The sequence below is a fragment of the Tympanuchus pallidicinctus genome, unplaced genomic scaffold (genome assembly GCF_026119805.1).
Source record: "Tympanuchus pallidicinctus isolate F22 unplaced genomic scaffold, pur_lepc_1.0 scaffold12, whole genome shotgun sequence".
In the NCBI taxonomy this organism is placed as follows: domain Eukaryota; kingdom Metazoa; phylum Chordata; class Aves; order Galliformes; family Phasianidae; genus Tympanuchus; species Tympanuchus pallidicinctus.
Genome location: NW_026294637.1, coordinates 98,029 through 114,089, shown reverse-complemented (window position 1 = coordinate 114,089; position 16,061 = coordinate 98,029). Strand labels below are relative to the sequence as shown.

At 44.1% G+C, this 16,061-nt stretch overlaps 1 protein-coding gene across 2 annotated transcripts in view; it reads left to right on the top strand.

Annotated features, from left to right (window-relative positions):
• The window catches only part of TP53BP1 (tumor protein p53 binding protein 1), a 31,383-nt gene that overhangs the window by 11,095 nt on the left and 4,227 nt on the right, over nt 1-16,061 (top strand). Inside the window, exons 11-23 of one of the 2 annotated variants that reach the window (XM_052672382.1) lie at nt 1,287-1,406; nt 1,827-2,063; nt 2,592-2,637; nt 3,764-3,856; nt 4,989-5,472; nt 6,393-6,542; nt 7,794-8,080; nt 8,401-8,580; nt 8,784-9,205; nt 9,322-9,513; nt 12,703-12,906; nt 13,220-13,423; nt 13,922-14,016. In XM_052672382.1, the coding sequence (XP_052528342.1) occupies nt 1,287-1,406; nt 1,827-2,063; nt 2,592-2,637; nt 3,764-3,856; nt 4,989-5,472; nt 6,393-6,542; nt 7,794-8,080; nt 8,401-8,580; nt 8,784-9,205; nt 9,322-9,513; nt 12,703-12,906; nt 13,220-13,423; nt 13,922-14,016 (2,714 nt within the window). Of the gene's footprint in view, nt 1-1,286; nt 1,407-1,826; nt 2,064-2,591; nt 2,638-3,763; nt 3,857-4,988; nt 5,473-6,392; nt 6,543-7,793; nt 8,081-8,400; nt 8,581-8,783; nt 9,206-9,321; nt 9,514-12,702; nt 12,907-13,219; nt 13,508-13,921; nt 14,017-16,061 lie in introns of those variants that run through there. The other variant, XM_052672384.1, reaches the window with a different exon arrangement.

Sequence of the window (16,061 nt, the reverse complement as noted above, 5' to 3'; positions counted from 1 at the left end):
TCCTGGTGGAGGCCGGTGCTGAGCGGTGTCCCCCAGGGATCCATCATGGGACCCTTCCCTAATCCTAGTGGGACCCTGATCAGAGCCCTTCCAACCCAATCATTACGTGATTGTTTATTATGGAGGTGAATGTTGAATGTTTTTGATGCTGCATTCGTTGTTTTCTGTAACAAAAAGAAGGAAAAATAGCTTTATTGTGTAGAAATAATGGGAGAATCTGGGGGAATCCGGTCCTATGAGGGACAGAAAAGTACACGAAAACATAGCACGACTAAAAGGATCTCAAAGAATAGTCCAACAAGTGGGAGTAGAAGCAGTGAAGTTTGGTTGGTTTTCTTGGCTGCAAGCACATACTGCTGACTTCAGTTTTTTGTCCGCTGGAACCCCAAACTCATTTTCCACAGGGCTGCTTTGTTCACTCGTTGCCCAGTCTGTATTTGTGGTCGGGATTACCCTTACCCAGATGTAGGATCGTGCAGTTGGCCTTTTTGACCTTCACGAGGTTCATGTGGGCCCACCTCCCAAGTCTGTCAGGATCAGTCTTGCCTCTCAGCTCGGTGTTGTCAGCAGACTTGATGGGAGTGCACTCAATCTCACTGTGCATGTCACCAGCAAAGGTGTTAAGTAGTTTTGGTCTCAATACAGCCCCCTGTGGGATACCACTTGTCACTGTTCTCCACCTGGACATTGGGCCACTGACTGTGACTCTTTGAAGACAATCACCTACGTGGTTCCTTCCTCTGAGTGGTCCATCTCTGAAGTCTGCCTCTGATTTTGGACACAGGAGGTGTTGTGTGAGGCAGAATAAAGCTGCTTGGATGAGTCCAGCTTGATGATGTAAATTGCTTTTCCATTATCCATGATGGTAATGCATCATTTGCATGAGGTCAGATTATTAATTCAGGCAATGTGTAGGTTTAACAATTTATTCATTCCTTAAGCTTAACTTCTATTTCTGGCCTTCTGTGCAAAATTCTCAAGCAAACCTACGTTCTATGGAAGTTCAATTTGTGTCTCTGTATTTAGTCTCATCGCTCTGAGGACGATTCCATCAAGACTATGGCAGTCCAGTCTTCAACCAAGAGAGAATTTCCACACGAAATGTGAGGAAGATCAGTTAGAACAGCAGTCCTGAGACAGTAACTAATTGCTCAGGATGATTTTGTACAGTATAGCACCAGAGTTACGCTTTTTCCTCATTTCTACACCACAGTGAGTTATGCTTTTGGTATTTGAACTGGAACATCCTCCTGAAATTATTAATGCTGGCTCTCCCTGGCTTTTAGGAACACCATTTCATTTCACTTTGCCAAAGGAGGGTGATACCATTCAACCGCTGACCAGTGTAACACCACCTCTCACTGGCCAACTTAAAATGGGACCTAGAAGACACAGCACACCAATTGGTAAGTTTAATCTGAACAGTTCTTCAGTAAAAACCTGTTCAGAAGCTTTTGTTTCTAGATGCGGAATGATTGGGTAACTCAAATGTATCATAGCAAAAAAGACATTAGTACTCTATGAGGAGGGCTCAGGTGCTGCTTGAGTATTGGGTTGTATGAAGCACATTCTCCTTATATTTGTTACATTTATGTATGCACATCATTAAAGGATACAGGAGACCCCTCTGACTAGAGAGTGGAAAAAAATAATTAAGATTATTCTTTTTTTGCAAGACTTTCTCTGCCAAGGTCACATGAAACAACAGCCTGTAGTTGCTGAATGAAGGGTTGCTTTGGTAACGGTAAATTGTTCTCATCTTAAGTTGAGTGGAAACCATGGTGGCTACTTGCATAAGTACTTTTTTGTTGTTTTCCTGTTTCCAGTGGATGATAATTGTCCAGACAGCACGATAGCAACTAGTGACGTTACAGCAGAGGGCACAATGGGGACCAACAGTGTCACTGTGGAAAGTGCAGTGGTGTCAGCAGACGTGTCAGAAGTGTGTGAAAAAGGAGATTCTTGTGCAGTTCCTGAGGCTGATGTAAAACTCTCTCTACGAATGAACCTTGTTACTCCCATGAATGATGGGAGCGACGAGTCCCTACCATTCAGCTTGGAAAGTAAGAGCATGAAGCATCAAAATGCACAAGTTATACTAGATCTTAGCCTTAACTCAGGATCTCTCTGTGGTGTTCCCCGATACAGTCCCTGTAATCCTGTTTTTCTTTTGGGACAGCGTCACTGAAATTTGCTTCTGTTTGTACAGTGCTTTAAGCAAGGTTAGAGTGAGAAGAGAGGGCTTTGTTATGAGGAAAGGTATTTCAAGCAGACTGAAAATTGTGATGTATAGTGGCAATGTCCCTGGAGAGGAAATAGATTGCACTGAAGGAAAGAAAAAACAGTGGAAGTGTAATTTGAATACACAAGTTTGACACCTTTTTAATCAGAACAGCAACACAGTCTGTTAGTCTAGAACTTGTTATATTTATACAAAATACACACAAGCTCAAGCCTACAATGGTGAATTGGGTGAGGAGATCTGGAGTCACTTGGTCTGACCTTGTGTGACCCCTCAGCTGAGTATGGGGTGCTTGGAAAGGCAGAGGAGACTGGCACTGAAATTCTCTCTCTCTTCCCTCTTGTTTCAGAGCCCGCAGCCAGTGATAGGAAAACTGGATCCTCTGCTGCTGCCAGGTAACCAGGCTTGTTTAAGTGCAGAGTTAATTCAGAAATCTGGTTAGATCCCTTTCCTACTCATTACTAGAGACGGGTTAAAAAAAAAAATCAAAGTGAGACACAGGAGTTCTTTTAGAGGCAGCCACATCATTAACTCTTTAGTTCTCCAATCAAGTTTAAATATGTAGGCATGGATACAGGGTGGGTGCCCCACCTGCTGTTTCACTGCAGGTGTTGTGCTTCCTGATAGCATCAGCATTTTGCCTCATTTTGATTATAGTCAGAACAGAAATTGATGTCTTGTGCAGTCCAGAATGCAAGTCTGCACTATCCAGCTCTTATACTTAAACACATGGTTTCCTCTTTTCTTACTGTCAATTTTCTACAAAGAATCTCAGCTCTGAGGAGTTCTGAAAGAAAATTCTTTTTGGTGTGAGGCTGATAGAAGAAACATAACAAAGTCACTGATGTACTGAGATCACAGTTTAATTTGTTGGCCAAAATGTAAGTTACTCCCTTGATCTTTTCCTCTGTATGTATCTATTTTATCTCTTATGTAAGAAATACAGTTTCAGAGGCTGGTTGCTGTGTACTGTATTTCCACAGTGCCTAGCACTGCTTGATTGTAACTTTTGGGCTGTATGTTTTGTAAGTACTGATAATAATGAGTTGGAGGACCCTGTCTCTAGTTGTTGAAGTGAATGTAATGGTTTGAAGCAGAGAAACTTTTTGAAGTAAACTGTTTTTGAGGATAAGTTGCCTTTCTAGGTGTAGATTGAACGCTCAGGGTCTGCGTTATGACTCTTACTCCTCGTATTTTTGCTGTGTTGTGAAAATTGAGTTAAGCCATCAATGATCTAAAGGTGTTCCCCAACGGCTACTGGAGGTAGTGGTTGGTGAAACTCCTGGTAACGCTGCAATTTTGACCCTCCATTTTCTGCAGTCACTAGATTGCTCTTGGCTGTGAGGTTGTTGGCAGAAACGTTTATGCAAGGTGTTTCTTGATCTTTGAGTCTGACCATCTCGTTTGTTCTGTGACTGTATAAGTCAACAAAGTCAGTGCCAGTTGTTGTCTTGAGGAGCTGTAGATTCAGTGTATTTTCACACTCTCCAATGTGCTTTTTTTTAAAATCTGCATTGCCAGCTCTCAGAAAGCATCATCTGTATTTAGTCGTGTCTGTGAAGTTCGGCGAGAGGAGAAGGCTAGAGACCACAGCCTTTCAGCTTCCCCACTTAGGTAACTATTTGCAGTCTTTGCCTGCCAGTCATATTTGGTTTAACTGCACTTGTGGGTTTTTTTTTTCCTGCATCAACAAAACTATGTTCAAAGTCCTTGTCTTAAGTCTGGGTAACTTAAAATGTTGGGCACAGTGGGCTGAGTACAGTAAGTACTGTATGTATGTCACTTGATAATCAGACTTTTTGACTGAGTGGTGATGTGATTCCAGCTGGCTGATAAACTTTGGTAAATCTGAAGCTTGGGAGGGATGAGAATACTGTCTCCATACCTTTTCTTTCTCCCTTCTCCAGGTCTTGTGACCTATTATTGTCTTTGTTAGTGCCTGTCTTCTAAGTCCGTATATTTTTGCTGTCTGCAGTCCCTTTTAAAAGGGCTGTACTCCTGCACTGCTGGTAAGGATAAGGCTGCCTGATCTAGTATAGAAGTGACCTAGTATAGAAATCTGCTGCTTCACTGTTTTGCATTTCTTGTCTTCTTATGAAGGCAATGACCTATGGAGAAAGAGTAACCCGTATTGCAAGAGTACTGAATGATTACTCTAAATAGTGTAATGACTAGGGGTATTCCAGTGCTGGACAGTTTACAGACAATGTGAGACAGTCGCTCCTCAAAGCTTGTTAGATATGAAGAAGGCCAGGTGTGCACTTCTAGTAAAACTCAGTGTAGAAGTGAGATATAATGATCAATGGCACCATTGACAGGGCAGAGGAATTCTAGTGGAAATACTGGAGTTTGTGTGGATGCCCCTGCCTCTTCTTGGTGGATGTGATTACCAGTTTCAAACTAACGGAGTGCCGGAGCAAACTGTAGCAACAACACTCATATGGCTTGACTTCCAGAAACACTTTGCACAGATGGTGCCCATTACATGAGGTGTTTGTCTTACCAGTGTTTGTAGAAACTCCTGATTTCTTGTAGTGTCAGCTGTTCTTCCAGCAGCCGGGTGGGTCAACTGAGAGATGTTGAGGTTATTTGATAGTTTGAAAACTCAGTGAGTACCATGCAATCTTTAGAAGCAGTTGGATGATTGCACTGCTGTTTTTTCAGTAGTGTTTTCACCTGAGTGACAGTATTGGGCTTCTTGCTTTTTTTCATCAGTAATTTTGATCTGCATGTAACTGGTTTGCAGGGGAAATCCACTCGGCTTTCCTGGCATGGAAAAGAATGCTGAAATACGTGAAAATCCTAGTGATCAGCAACACAGAGCAGATGACAGTGGTGAACAGCTCCTAATACTTCAGGGCTGCCATCAACAACCTTCTTGTACAGAGCAGAAAGAGTCGGTGGAGGCTGGTATTGTAACAATTCAGATAGAAGAAGGGGCAAGAGTGCAGCAGAAACCAAGTAAGGTGGTTGCAGTTGATGAAAGCCAAGGGATGCAGCCAAGGGATACCAATAATAAAGGAATTCAAACTACAGCAGACTGTCTGTTTACCCCTGCAACTGTTACAACAGCAACGCAAACAGCAGAAGAAACTTATAGGCGAGTGGATGTGGGAACCAGTATGTGTGGGCAAAGACCTGGGCGACAAGATGTAAACATCCAAACTGAGGAGGGTGGACAAAAGCTTGTGAATACCCCTGCAGAGGACACAGACTCTCTACACAGTCAGGTGGGATGAAGGCTGCCTGTATTAAATTTTTACTAGCTTAGCACAGTGAAGTATTCCTGCAGTCAGTAAACTCACTGATTTTTTTTTTTTATTTTTTTTTTATTTTTTTCAACCAAAGAAAGACAGAAAACTATTTTAAAATGTTAATATCACTAGACTTTTTTTTTTTCTCTCAGCTGTAGAGAACTGCTAAGGTAGCAGTACTCTCCTGATAAGTTTGGGAAGTAAATGTCTCTGATTTTCTAGGAAAATATACTAGGCAAATTTGTGTGTATTTCTGTCCAGATGTTGACAATTAAAAAACTAAAAATCACCTTTTGTTGGAGGAAAAGTATGAAATTTTTACTGTTTGTGCCAATAAACTTCAGGCAGCTGATTCTGCCACTCCAGTTGATGACAGTGGGTAAGCATGTCAAGGGAATAGCTCTTCTAGCTAAGTATTTCAACAAGATTCATAATTTTGAAATTAGTATTTTAGAAAGTTTCTTGAAGGCTCAAGGAAGTCACTGCTTTGGAGCTATAACTTTGCAGGTTTCTTGAGACTATAAGAACTAGAAAATTCTTCTCTAAATTCAAATCAAGAATTTTGTGTCCTCTGGTAAATAGGAGATTAGAGGGCCACAAATACACTGCATAATGCTTTTGATTTTTGGATCTATCTGAGAGTATATGGAATGAACATCAGAAGCCGTACTGAGCTGTTCCCTCCTTGGACTGTTGTGATTTCCCTTACCCCTCAACAAGTGAAAATGTTTGCTTCTCCCTTGTTCTGGGTTTTCCGTGTTGCATCTGATTTTCAACGAGGTGGTGAAAAGCTTCCTACTACAGTGTTTGTGTGTGGTGTGGAGAAAAAATTGTACTGCAGAAATTGATTTTTGTGGTTGTCTGTTTTGATTTTTAGTTTTTTCTCTTTATTACAGGGAGAGGATGAATTTAACCTCCATCCTCCCAGAGGCCAGGTTCAGCGTCGCCATGTGCGAACTGTTCGAGAGGTGCGCACTGTGGTTACCCGTGTTATAACAGATGTTTACTACATAAATGGTGCAGAGGTGGAACGGAAGGTAGTTGAGGTAAGTTCCCATTTCCAGGGTTAAATTAAATACCATTGTTGGCTGAAGAATGAAGTAATTAAAACATCATGGCTGCAGAAAGCATTAGTGAGTGAGCAATCCAGTGTGCTGTGGTGACAAACTGGTCCCCATGAGGGAGTGTGTAGAGCATCCCATGCACGTGGAAAGCTGTGTGGTTTTATGTGGCGTTGGTGCGTTTTGTGCCTGTTCCTGTGTTCTCATGGCACACTTTTTGTTTTAATTACCCAGGAATGGAACAGAAGACTTCACTGAGCTTCTAGCTATTTCAGAATTCTTTCCATTTTGTCAGAATGGGCAGAAATTCTGTTTGCAAAAAATCGCATCTACCTGTAAAATTGAACTATTTCAGGCTGTTCAGTGTGTTACTTCTTACCTGTGGTCCACAGACTTCCGAGTCCTGTGGATCAGATTCTAGAAAACACAAAAAAATAAGTCAATTTTTAGTGTGGTTGTGTTGCTGTATGTGCCATTCATTCATCAAAAGATCAAAAAAGGGAAATTCAAAGAATAGTCAACAGAAGCTGTTTTGATATACATGGTAATCTTATTGGCCTGCTAGCAATAAAACTTTACTGCTATTCAGGTATACAGGTAAAAATCATAAGTGTCTTGTGCTGCACTGCTGCAATGAGTAATGGCATAAAGAGAAAAAATTGTCAGTTAGTTGTGCCTTCGTACTTGTCCCTACATGTGAAATTATTGTAATATTAAAATACAGAGTTAAATTTCCTTAAATATTTGCACAGGCTGTGTGCACACAGCTGTATAACTGCTTTCAATTCATCTTTCAGCATTTGGTATCAGTATTTTGTTGACACACATCGTGGAACTTGAATAGCTCCAAATGACTGGCTATCAGGAAATTGATCTTGGCTTATTAGTAACCAGTCACTGTTACTATCTCAAATAGTTGTTACGCTCTCCCACTCTGAAAGGGTGGAAATTACTCAAAGCCTGACTAATTTATGGCTTTGAATTTGTAGTCATCCAACCTCTATTCTGGTGACTTTTTATCTTTCTTTTTCATGTGATGTCTTTGTATAGGAGCAGCTATATGGTCAGAGCTGCTGTGCGCCATAGATCAGTCCAGACTCAATCTGCATGGCTGTTTTCAGTCTCATGAACGTGTTCTTAACTTGTCTGTGCTCTTGCCTGGTGATTGCAGAGCTTCCATCTAGCAAGTTCATCAAAGTGACTGCTTTTTTTTTTTTTTTTTTTTTTCCTCATAAGGAAACTGAGGAGCCTGTAGTGGAGTGCCAGGAGTGTGAGACTGACACATCCTCCTCTAGAACTACAGTTAGCTCATCGCTGACTTCAGGGGACCTTGGTGATGTCAGCTCCTTTTCTTCGAAGGCCTCAAGCCTCCACCGCACATCCAGTGGAACAAGCAGCAGTCTCTCTGCCACACACAGCAGCAGTTCAGCACGAGGCACTGGAGCTGTCAAAGGGAAAGTGTGTGGTACAGAAAGTGGAGAGTTTGCTTTACCCATTGGCAGAGGTGTCTTAGGGAAACTAAGGTATGTGTAGAGCCTCGAGAATGGAAGATAAGATATTTTACGGAAGTGAACAGCTGGCTTGGGTGGAATTTGAAGCAGGGTAGACTCTAACCCAGGGATTTTTATGTTGATGAACAGAAACAATGAAACAGTCTTTGCATCTTTTTTTTTCTTTTTTTTCTGAAAAAGTAGTGGTTGTTTCCTCATGATGCATTGCTTTGCTTAAGCTCTTTAGGAGTTTAGAAGATAAGCAAAATCTTTGAGTTTTTAAGGGATGTGGGAGAGTATAGTGAAGTCACATCTCTTTTTGTAATGGTTAACTGAACTCTTGATTTCTCTAGCCCTAGGAAAGGAGTTGGTCAACCAGTATCTCCTCTCAGAGTTAGTCAGGCAGGAGCAGCACTTCTGTGTGAGGAAGAGGAGGACTCTATGCTTGGTCCTCGCCAGGGTGGCAAAGCACCTGTGACACCTCGTGGGCGAGGAAGAAGAGGCCGCCCACCGTCCCGAACAACTGGAACAAGGTACTGTGGGAAAAGGAGCCTGTAATCTTAATTTGTTGTTGAAGAAGAGAACAGGGAACCGCTGTCATAATGTGATGGAAAATGAGCTAAGTGTTTCAGGAGGTAATTTTTAGTGATAGTGTGTAGCAGCAGCAGGCATGTAGCACAAATATTCTTTGGTAAATTTTTTGTTCCTTCTGGGACTGTTATTGTGTGTTCTCCAGAGATTTGGCTGGGATTCCTGTTTTGGAGGATCTCTCAACTACAGGATCACCTGAGGAGAAATCATTTGTTCGTACAACTCGCCTACCAGATGGAGGGGAGAAGTCTGACACATCTGGCTTCTGTGCCTTACGTCGAAGTGACTCTCCAGAAATCCCATTACAGGTGGTGGCTGGTCCTTCAGACTGTGCAGACTCATCTGCTGGGAGCAGCTTTGTGGGCCTCAGGGTTGTAGCAAAGTGGTCTTCAAATGGGTACTTCTATTCTGGGACGATTACTCAAGATGTTGGAGCGGGGAAGTACAAACTTCTCTTCGATGATGGATATGAATGCGATGTACTAGGAAAAGACATTTTGCTCTGTGACCCTATCCCATTGGAGACTGAAGTAACTGCGCTCTCAGAGGATGAGTACTTCAGTGCAGGTAAGGGTAGTCCTTGAGCTCAGTCCTTGAGTTCTCAAGCTGCCTAATCCAGTGAGAAATGAGTGCTCCTCAACCTGAGTGTCTCAAATTAACAATGTAATTTGCTGTCTTGTCAGGTGTAGTGAAAGGGCACCGGAAGGAGTCTGGAGAGCTATATTATTGCATTGAAAAGGAAGGCCAGAGGAAGTGGTACAAGCGAATGGCTGTGATCCTGTCTCTGGAACAAGGAAATAAGCTCCGAGAGCAGTTTGGACTAGGTCCTTATGAACCTGTCACCCCCCTGACTAAGGCAGCTGATATCAGTCTTGGTAAGGTGTGATGCTTTTAGGTTCTGTGAACTACAAGCCTGTCAGCCTGACCTCAGTGCCAGGGAAGGTTATGGAACAGATAATCTTGAGTGCAATCACATGGCAGTTACAGGACAGCCAGGGGATCAGGCCTGACAACCACGAGTGAGTTCATGGAAGGCAGGTACTCTCTGACCAGCCTCATCAGCACCTTCTATGACTGGGTGAACCATTTGGTGTCGATGTAGTCTACCTAGACTTTAGCAAGGCCTTTGACGCTGTCTGCTGATTAAGGCTGCCTGAGTTGTTGGGATTAGAGGAATGGGAAGCAGCACTGCACTCTGGTGGGAAGTAGTGCCATGCTCTGGTTGGGCTGAAAAGTGAGCAGCAGTGTTGTTCAGATTAGTAGAACTGTAAAGGGTGGGAGGAACACGGCGCAGTTGGGCTGTAAAGTGCAGGAAGCAGTGGTACCTGCTGGTTGGTTTGGCTGAGAGGAGTGGGAAGCAGTGCTGAGCTCTCATTGACTGAATAGGGTGGAAGGCAGCACTGTGCTCTGGGCTAAAAAGTGAAACAGTGCTGTGCATGGATTGGTTGGACCGAAGAGAATGGGAAGCAGTGCTATGCTATGACTGGTTGGGATGAGAAGAGCAGGAAGCAACATATTGTGATTGGTTGGTCTTAAAAGGGTGAGAAGCAGTGCTGAGATGAGCAAAAAAAAGTGATGCTATGCTCCAATTAGATGGACCAGAAAGGGTGGGAATCAGCACTATGCTTGCTTTCTGCTGAAAAGAGCAGGAATAGACACTGCACATGGGTTGGTTGGGCTGAAAAGGGTGGGAAGCAGCGCTGTACTGTGATAGGTTGGGATGAGAAAAGCAAGAAGCGCCGTGCTCTGATCACTTGAGCTGGAAAGAGTGGTAGGAGGTGCTGTGTTCTGATTGGGCTGTAAAGGGGGGGATGCAGCACAGTGATCTAGTAGGTTGGGATCAGAGGAGCATGAAGTGGCAGCATGCTCTGACTAGGTTGAAAAGGGTGGGAACCAGTTCTGTGGTATGATTGGGCTAAAAAGTGTAGGATGCACCTCTTCTCCAGGCTGTAAAGGACAGGATCAATTACTATGCTTCCTGCCTGGGAAGATCCAGGAACAGATCATCCTGGATTACATGCTTGATCACATGAGGAATGAGCGTGTGATCTGAGACAGCCATCACAGCTTCACCAGGGGAGAGTCATGCTTGACCAATCTGGTGGCTTTCTGTGTTGAAGTGACGGTACTGGTGGACAAGGGGAAGGTGACCGATGTCATTTACCTGGACTTGAGCAAGGCCTTTGACAAGGCCACCACATCCTTATCTGCAAATTGGAGCGATGTGGATTTGATGGATGGACCACTCAATGGATAAGAAACTGGTTGAAAGGCCGCAGACAGAGGGTGGTCATTAATGGTTCTGCGTCCGGGTGGAGGCCAGTGACGAGTGACGACCCCAGGGCTCTGTCTTGGGACCGGTGCTCTTTAACATCTTTATCAATGACATCAATGATGGAATCGAGTGCAACCTTGGCAAGTTTGACGGCACCAAGCTGAGTGGTGTGGTTGACATGGTAGAAGGAAGGGATGCCATTCAGAGGAGGGACCTTGACAGGCTGGAAGGGTGGGCCCAGGTGAGCCTGGTGAGGTCCAGCATGGCAAAGTGCAGAGTTTTGCACTTGGGCATACAGACTGGAAGGAGCGGTCCTTGAGAGCAGCCTTGCAGAGAAGGACCTGGGGATCTTGATAGGTGAAAATCTCAATGTGAGCCAGCAGCGTGCTCTTGCGGCTTGGAAGGCAAATGGTATCCTGGGCTCCATCAAAAGAGGTGTGGCCAGCAGGGACAGGGAGGTGATTGTCCCCCTCTACTCTGCTCTTGTGAGGCCCCATCTGGAGTGCTGCGTCCAGATCTAGAGCCCCAGTTTGAGAAAGAGAGCTGATGCAGAGGGTCCGGAGGAGAGCCACAAAGATGATCAGGGGTCTAGAGCACCTCCCTTATGAAGACAGGCTGAGGGAGCTGGGCTTGTTCAGCCTGGAGAAGAGATGGCTGCAGGGTGAACTCATTGCAGCCTTTTAATACCTAAAGGGAGCCTACAGACAGGAGGGGAATCAACTTTTTGGAAAGGTTGATAACTGCAGGACAAGGGGAAATTGTTTGAAGTTGAGGGAGGGGAGATTTAGGTTGGATGTCAGGGGGAAAATCTTTACAGAGAGAGAGTGGTAAAGTGCTGGAACAGCTGCCCAGAAAGGCTGTGGATGCCTCGTCCATCCCTGGAGGTGTTCAAGGCCAGGTTGGATGGGGCCCTGGGCAGCCTGGGCTGGTATTGAATGTGGAGGTTGATGGCCCTGCATGTGGCAGGGGGTTGGAGATCCGTGATCCTTGAGGTCCCTTCCAACCCTGGCCGTTCTTTGCTGATTAATATGAGAAGAACAAGAAGTGGCACTGCACTCTGATTGGACTGAAAAGGGCAGGGTGCAGTGCTGTGCACTGATAGGTTGGGCTGGAAAGGGAGGAGGCAATAGTGCATTCTGGCTCAATTGAAAAGGGAGGGAAGTAGGACCATGCTGTGGTTGGGCTGAAAAGAGTGGAAAGTGGTGCTGTGCTCTGGCTGGGCTGAGAAGGGGGGAGGAGGGAGGGAGTGCCATGTTCTGGTTGGGATGTGAAGAGCAGGAAACAGTGCTGTGCTATAGTTGGTTGAGCTGAAAACTCAGATAGTGGTGCCACACTATGGTTGGTTGGGCTGTAAAGAGCAAGAAGAAGCACTAGGGTGAGAAGAGCAGGAAGCAGCACCACTCTCACTGGTTGGGCTGAAAAGGGTGGGAAGCAGTAGTGCTGGTCTCTAGTGGAAATGAGGATGGAACGTAGCGCCATGCTGTGATCAGGCTGGAAAGAGTGGGAAGCAACACAGTGCTCTCATTGGCTGAACTGTAAAGGGCAAGAAGCATTACTGCCCTCTGAGTAGGGCTGAAAAGGGCAGGAACAGTGCATGCAGAATCCCAAAGAGGAGGAAGCCATGCTGCTTGTTGCTTGGTTCTTCTGAAGATAGCTGAAAGATGCGTGGAGCTCTGGTTGGCTGGACTGAACAGAGTGGGAAGGGGGAGTTCAGCCATCTTTAGATGAACAAAGGTTGTGGAATTAGGTGGCAGTAGGTGACTAGTTTAATTTTCACATTCTATTACAGATAATCTCGTGGAGGGGAAGCGGAAGCGACGCAGCAACCTTGTCTCTCCCAGCTCCTCCAGTAGTAGCACAACTCCCACTCGTAAAGGGATGGAAAGTCCACGTGTGCCACCAGGTGTACTTTCTGGCAAGAGGAAACTTGTTGCTTCTGAGGAAGAGAAATCCCCAGCTAAACGTGGCCGTAAGTCAGCAACAGTAAAGCCTGGTGAGAATCTCTTTAGTTGCCTGTCTCTTTTTGTAACTTATTGCATAGTAAGTCCTAAAACGCCTTCAACACTGTGAAGGGTCCCTTTCTTTGGCAGCCTATCAGTAACCTGAAATATTGTCCCATTAGTCACTCCCTAGTTTTGATTTGAAGACTTTTTGCAACTATAAGGGTAAAAGATACCAATCTATCCTAGCCTAATCCTAACCAAGACCTGTTTCCAAGTAACTCAAGTTGAACGTATCCTAAATCCTTCTGCAGGTCTTTGTGCTGAACCTGACTTGAGACTTGTGGTGCTTCCATCTCTCCACAGGGGCTGTGAAAACAGGAGAGTTTGTGAGTACCTGTGAAGGCATAGATCCCCCACTACTGGAGGACCATCATGGACCATTGCCGCACAATAAGACTCTCTTTTTGGGCTATGCCTTTCTTCTCACCATGGCAACACCCAGTGACAAACTGGCCAATTGCCTGAAGCCTTCAGATGGTCCTGCAGGGAGTAGTGAGGAGGAAGAAGGTGAGGTGAACCTTACCCATTGTATTTTCAAGTGGAATGCTGTGGCTGTAGGAAAAGGGCTGGATGCAGTCTGGTCGGGCATTTGTGAGTGCTTGTTTTATTCTTTTGCTCTTTAATGCTTTGCAGAAAGGAGCTAAGACTCAGTCTGTTTTAGAGAATTTACAGTCTGAAATGTATGATGTTGTATCAGTTTATAATCAGATTATAAGGCTGTGCAGCAAACTAAGAAAGGTGAGACCAGCAGTTTGAGAAGAATGTAATATGAGAAGCAAGATTTTGAGAGATAAGTGATGGGAAAGTGGGGGCTTGAAAGTATGAATGGGTTGCTGCAGTTTGCCTTTGCTAAAGTAGGTGTGTTCTACACAGTGAACTTCAGCATGCAGAAAGCCATGAGGTGCTTACTTGGCTAGTTAGGCTAATAGATGGTTTTGTTTTTTTTTTTTTTTGTGGATGTGAGTGGATTATAGCCAAAATCTTAACTTTCTATTTCTGTTTTAGAATTCTTAGAGATGACTCCGTATAACAAACATTATATAGCACAGCAGCTGCGAGCAGGAGCTGGCTATATCCTGGAAGACTTTAATGAAACACAGGTAAAGGCTTGCTCACTAATTTATAGAACGACAGTCCAAATAGTTGTGATTAGAAGGAGTTTCTGTAGATCGTCTACTCCAGCACCTTGCTGTAAGCAGGACCAGCTTGAGCAAGTTGCTTAGGATCTTGTCCAGGCGAATATCTGAGGCTGAAGATTGCACAGCCTCCCTGAGCAGAGGTGTTTTATTGCTTTAATTTAAAAAAAAAAAGTGTGTGTGTATATATATATAATTTTTTTTTTTTTAAATGGAGTTTTCTGTATTTAAATTTGTGTCTTAAGTGGATATCATCAAATATTATTTGTCTCTATCTTGTGTGCTTTCCAGTCATTAATATGCATTGGTGAGACAACTTAATCTCTTCTTGTGTCTAAACAAGTCCAGCTTTTTCAATCTCTTGTATGTCATATGTACCAATTCCTAGATAATCTTAGAAGCAGGTCCAGCCAAGAGAGCTACTTCGATGTCTCTATCTTTCTCGTGTTGTCCAACCTGACTTTACAGATCTGGTCTTGCTAGTGTTGCATAGGGCAGCAGGATAACATTCCTTGACTTATGACGTGGAACTGGGGATGTTCAATCTGGGGAAAAGGAGGCCGAGGGGTGACCTTATTGCTCTCTTCCAGTATCTGAACGGTGCTTATAGCAAGAGTGGGGTTGATCTCAGTGGTGACAGGTGACAGGACGAGGGGAGGCCTCAAGTTGCACCAGAGAAAGTTTAGGTTGGACACTAGGAAACACTTCTTTACAGAAAGGGTTGTTAAGCACAAGGATAGGCTCCCCAGGGAGCTGGTTGAGCCACCATCCCTGAATACGTTTAAGGTAGTATGAGTTAGGTTGTGGTTGGACTTGATGATCTTCAAGGTCTTTTCCAACCTGTTTTTCCTAATGCAGTCAGTGATGCTGGTTGGCTCGCTGCAAAGACACTTTGCTTGCTCATGTTTAATTTGTCTTCCACCTGGAGCTCCATGTTCTTTTCTCCAAAGCTACTTTTCCCTTGATCAGTCCCCAGACTGTCCTTGTGTTGGAGTTGTTCCTACCTGGGTGAGGTACTTAAGATTTGCCTTTGTTAAACTTCATGAGACTTTTGTCAGCCTGCTTTTTCAGCCTTGAGGCTTCTCTTGAAAAGCAGCACCATCCACAGTGGTTTTCAGCATCACAATGAGAAACTGAGTTATTTTAGTCAAGATGTATGTTAAGCATTTTCTCTTTTCTGTAAATACAGTTGTTTTTTTCTGTGTCAGTGCTCGGCTGTGTAATGGTAAGCGGAGGTGGTGGTTGAGATGTAGAGGAAGGAGCTCCTATAGAGTTCTTTCCTCTTCTTTCATTTCCTTTTTCCCTTTTTGGCACTTGCTGATGAATAGCAGGTAAATTAAACACAGTTCTTATAGGAGGGAATAATTAAACTTTTGTGATTTAGTGGTGATAATTCTTAGGCATTACCTGGGGTACCTGGACAGCTAGAGATAGTTTCTGTCTCCATGAGAAATGCTGCCTAGTTTAAGTAGGAATCAAGTAAAATGGGATGAGTAGGATAGCTCCTGTTGAAACATATAATGGGGTGAGGACAGTTGAAACTGAAGAGCAACAGATTTACAATTAATGACTCATGATGGAAAAACAGCTGTCAGTCTGACCAGGCATCAAGAAGCATCTGAAATATCCCCTCTCATCTGAGGAATGATGTGAAGTGGTTGGTCAGTATATATTGAGGAAACTTCAGATTGCAGAACAGACAAATGGAATTCATAGACTCATAGAATGGTTTGGGTAGGAAGGGACCTTTAAGATCACCTAGTTCCAACACCTTCCTCTAGCCCAGGTTGCTCACAGCCCCATGCAGCCTGGCTTTGAGTGCTTCCAGGGAGGGGACACCCACAACCTCACTGCACTGGGCAACCAATTCCAGTGTCTCACCACTCTCACAGTAAATGATTTCTTGTTGATACCTAGCCTAAGACTACGGTCTTCCAGTTTAAAGCCCTTTCCCCTCATCCTGTTGTTACGTGACCTTTCAAAAATTCCCTCCCCAGCTTTCCTCTAGG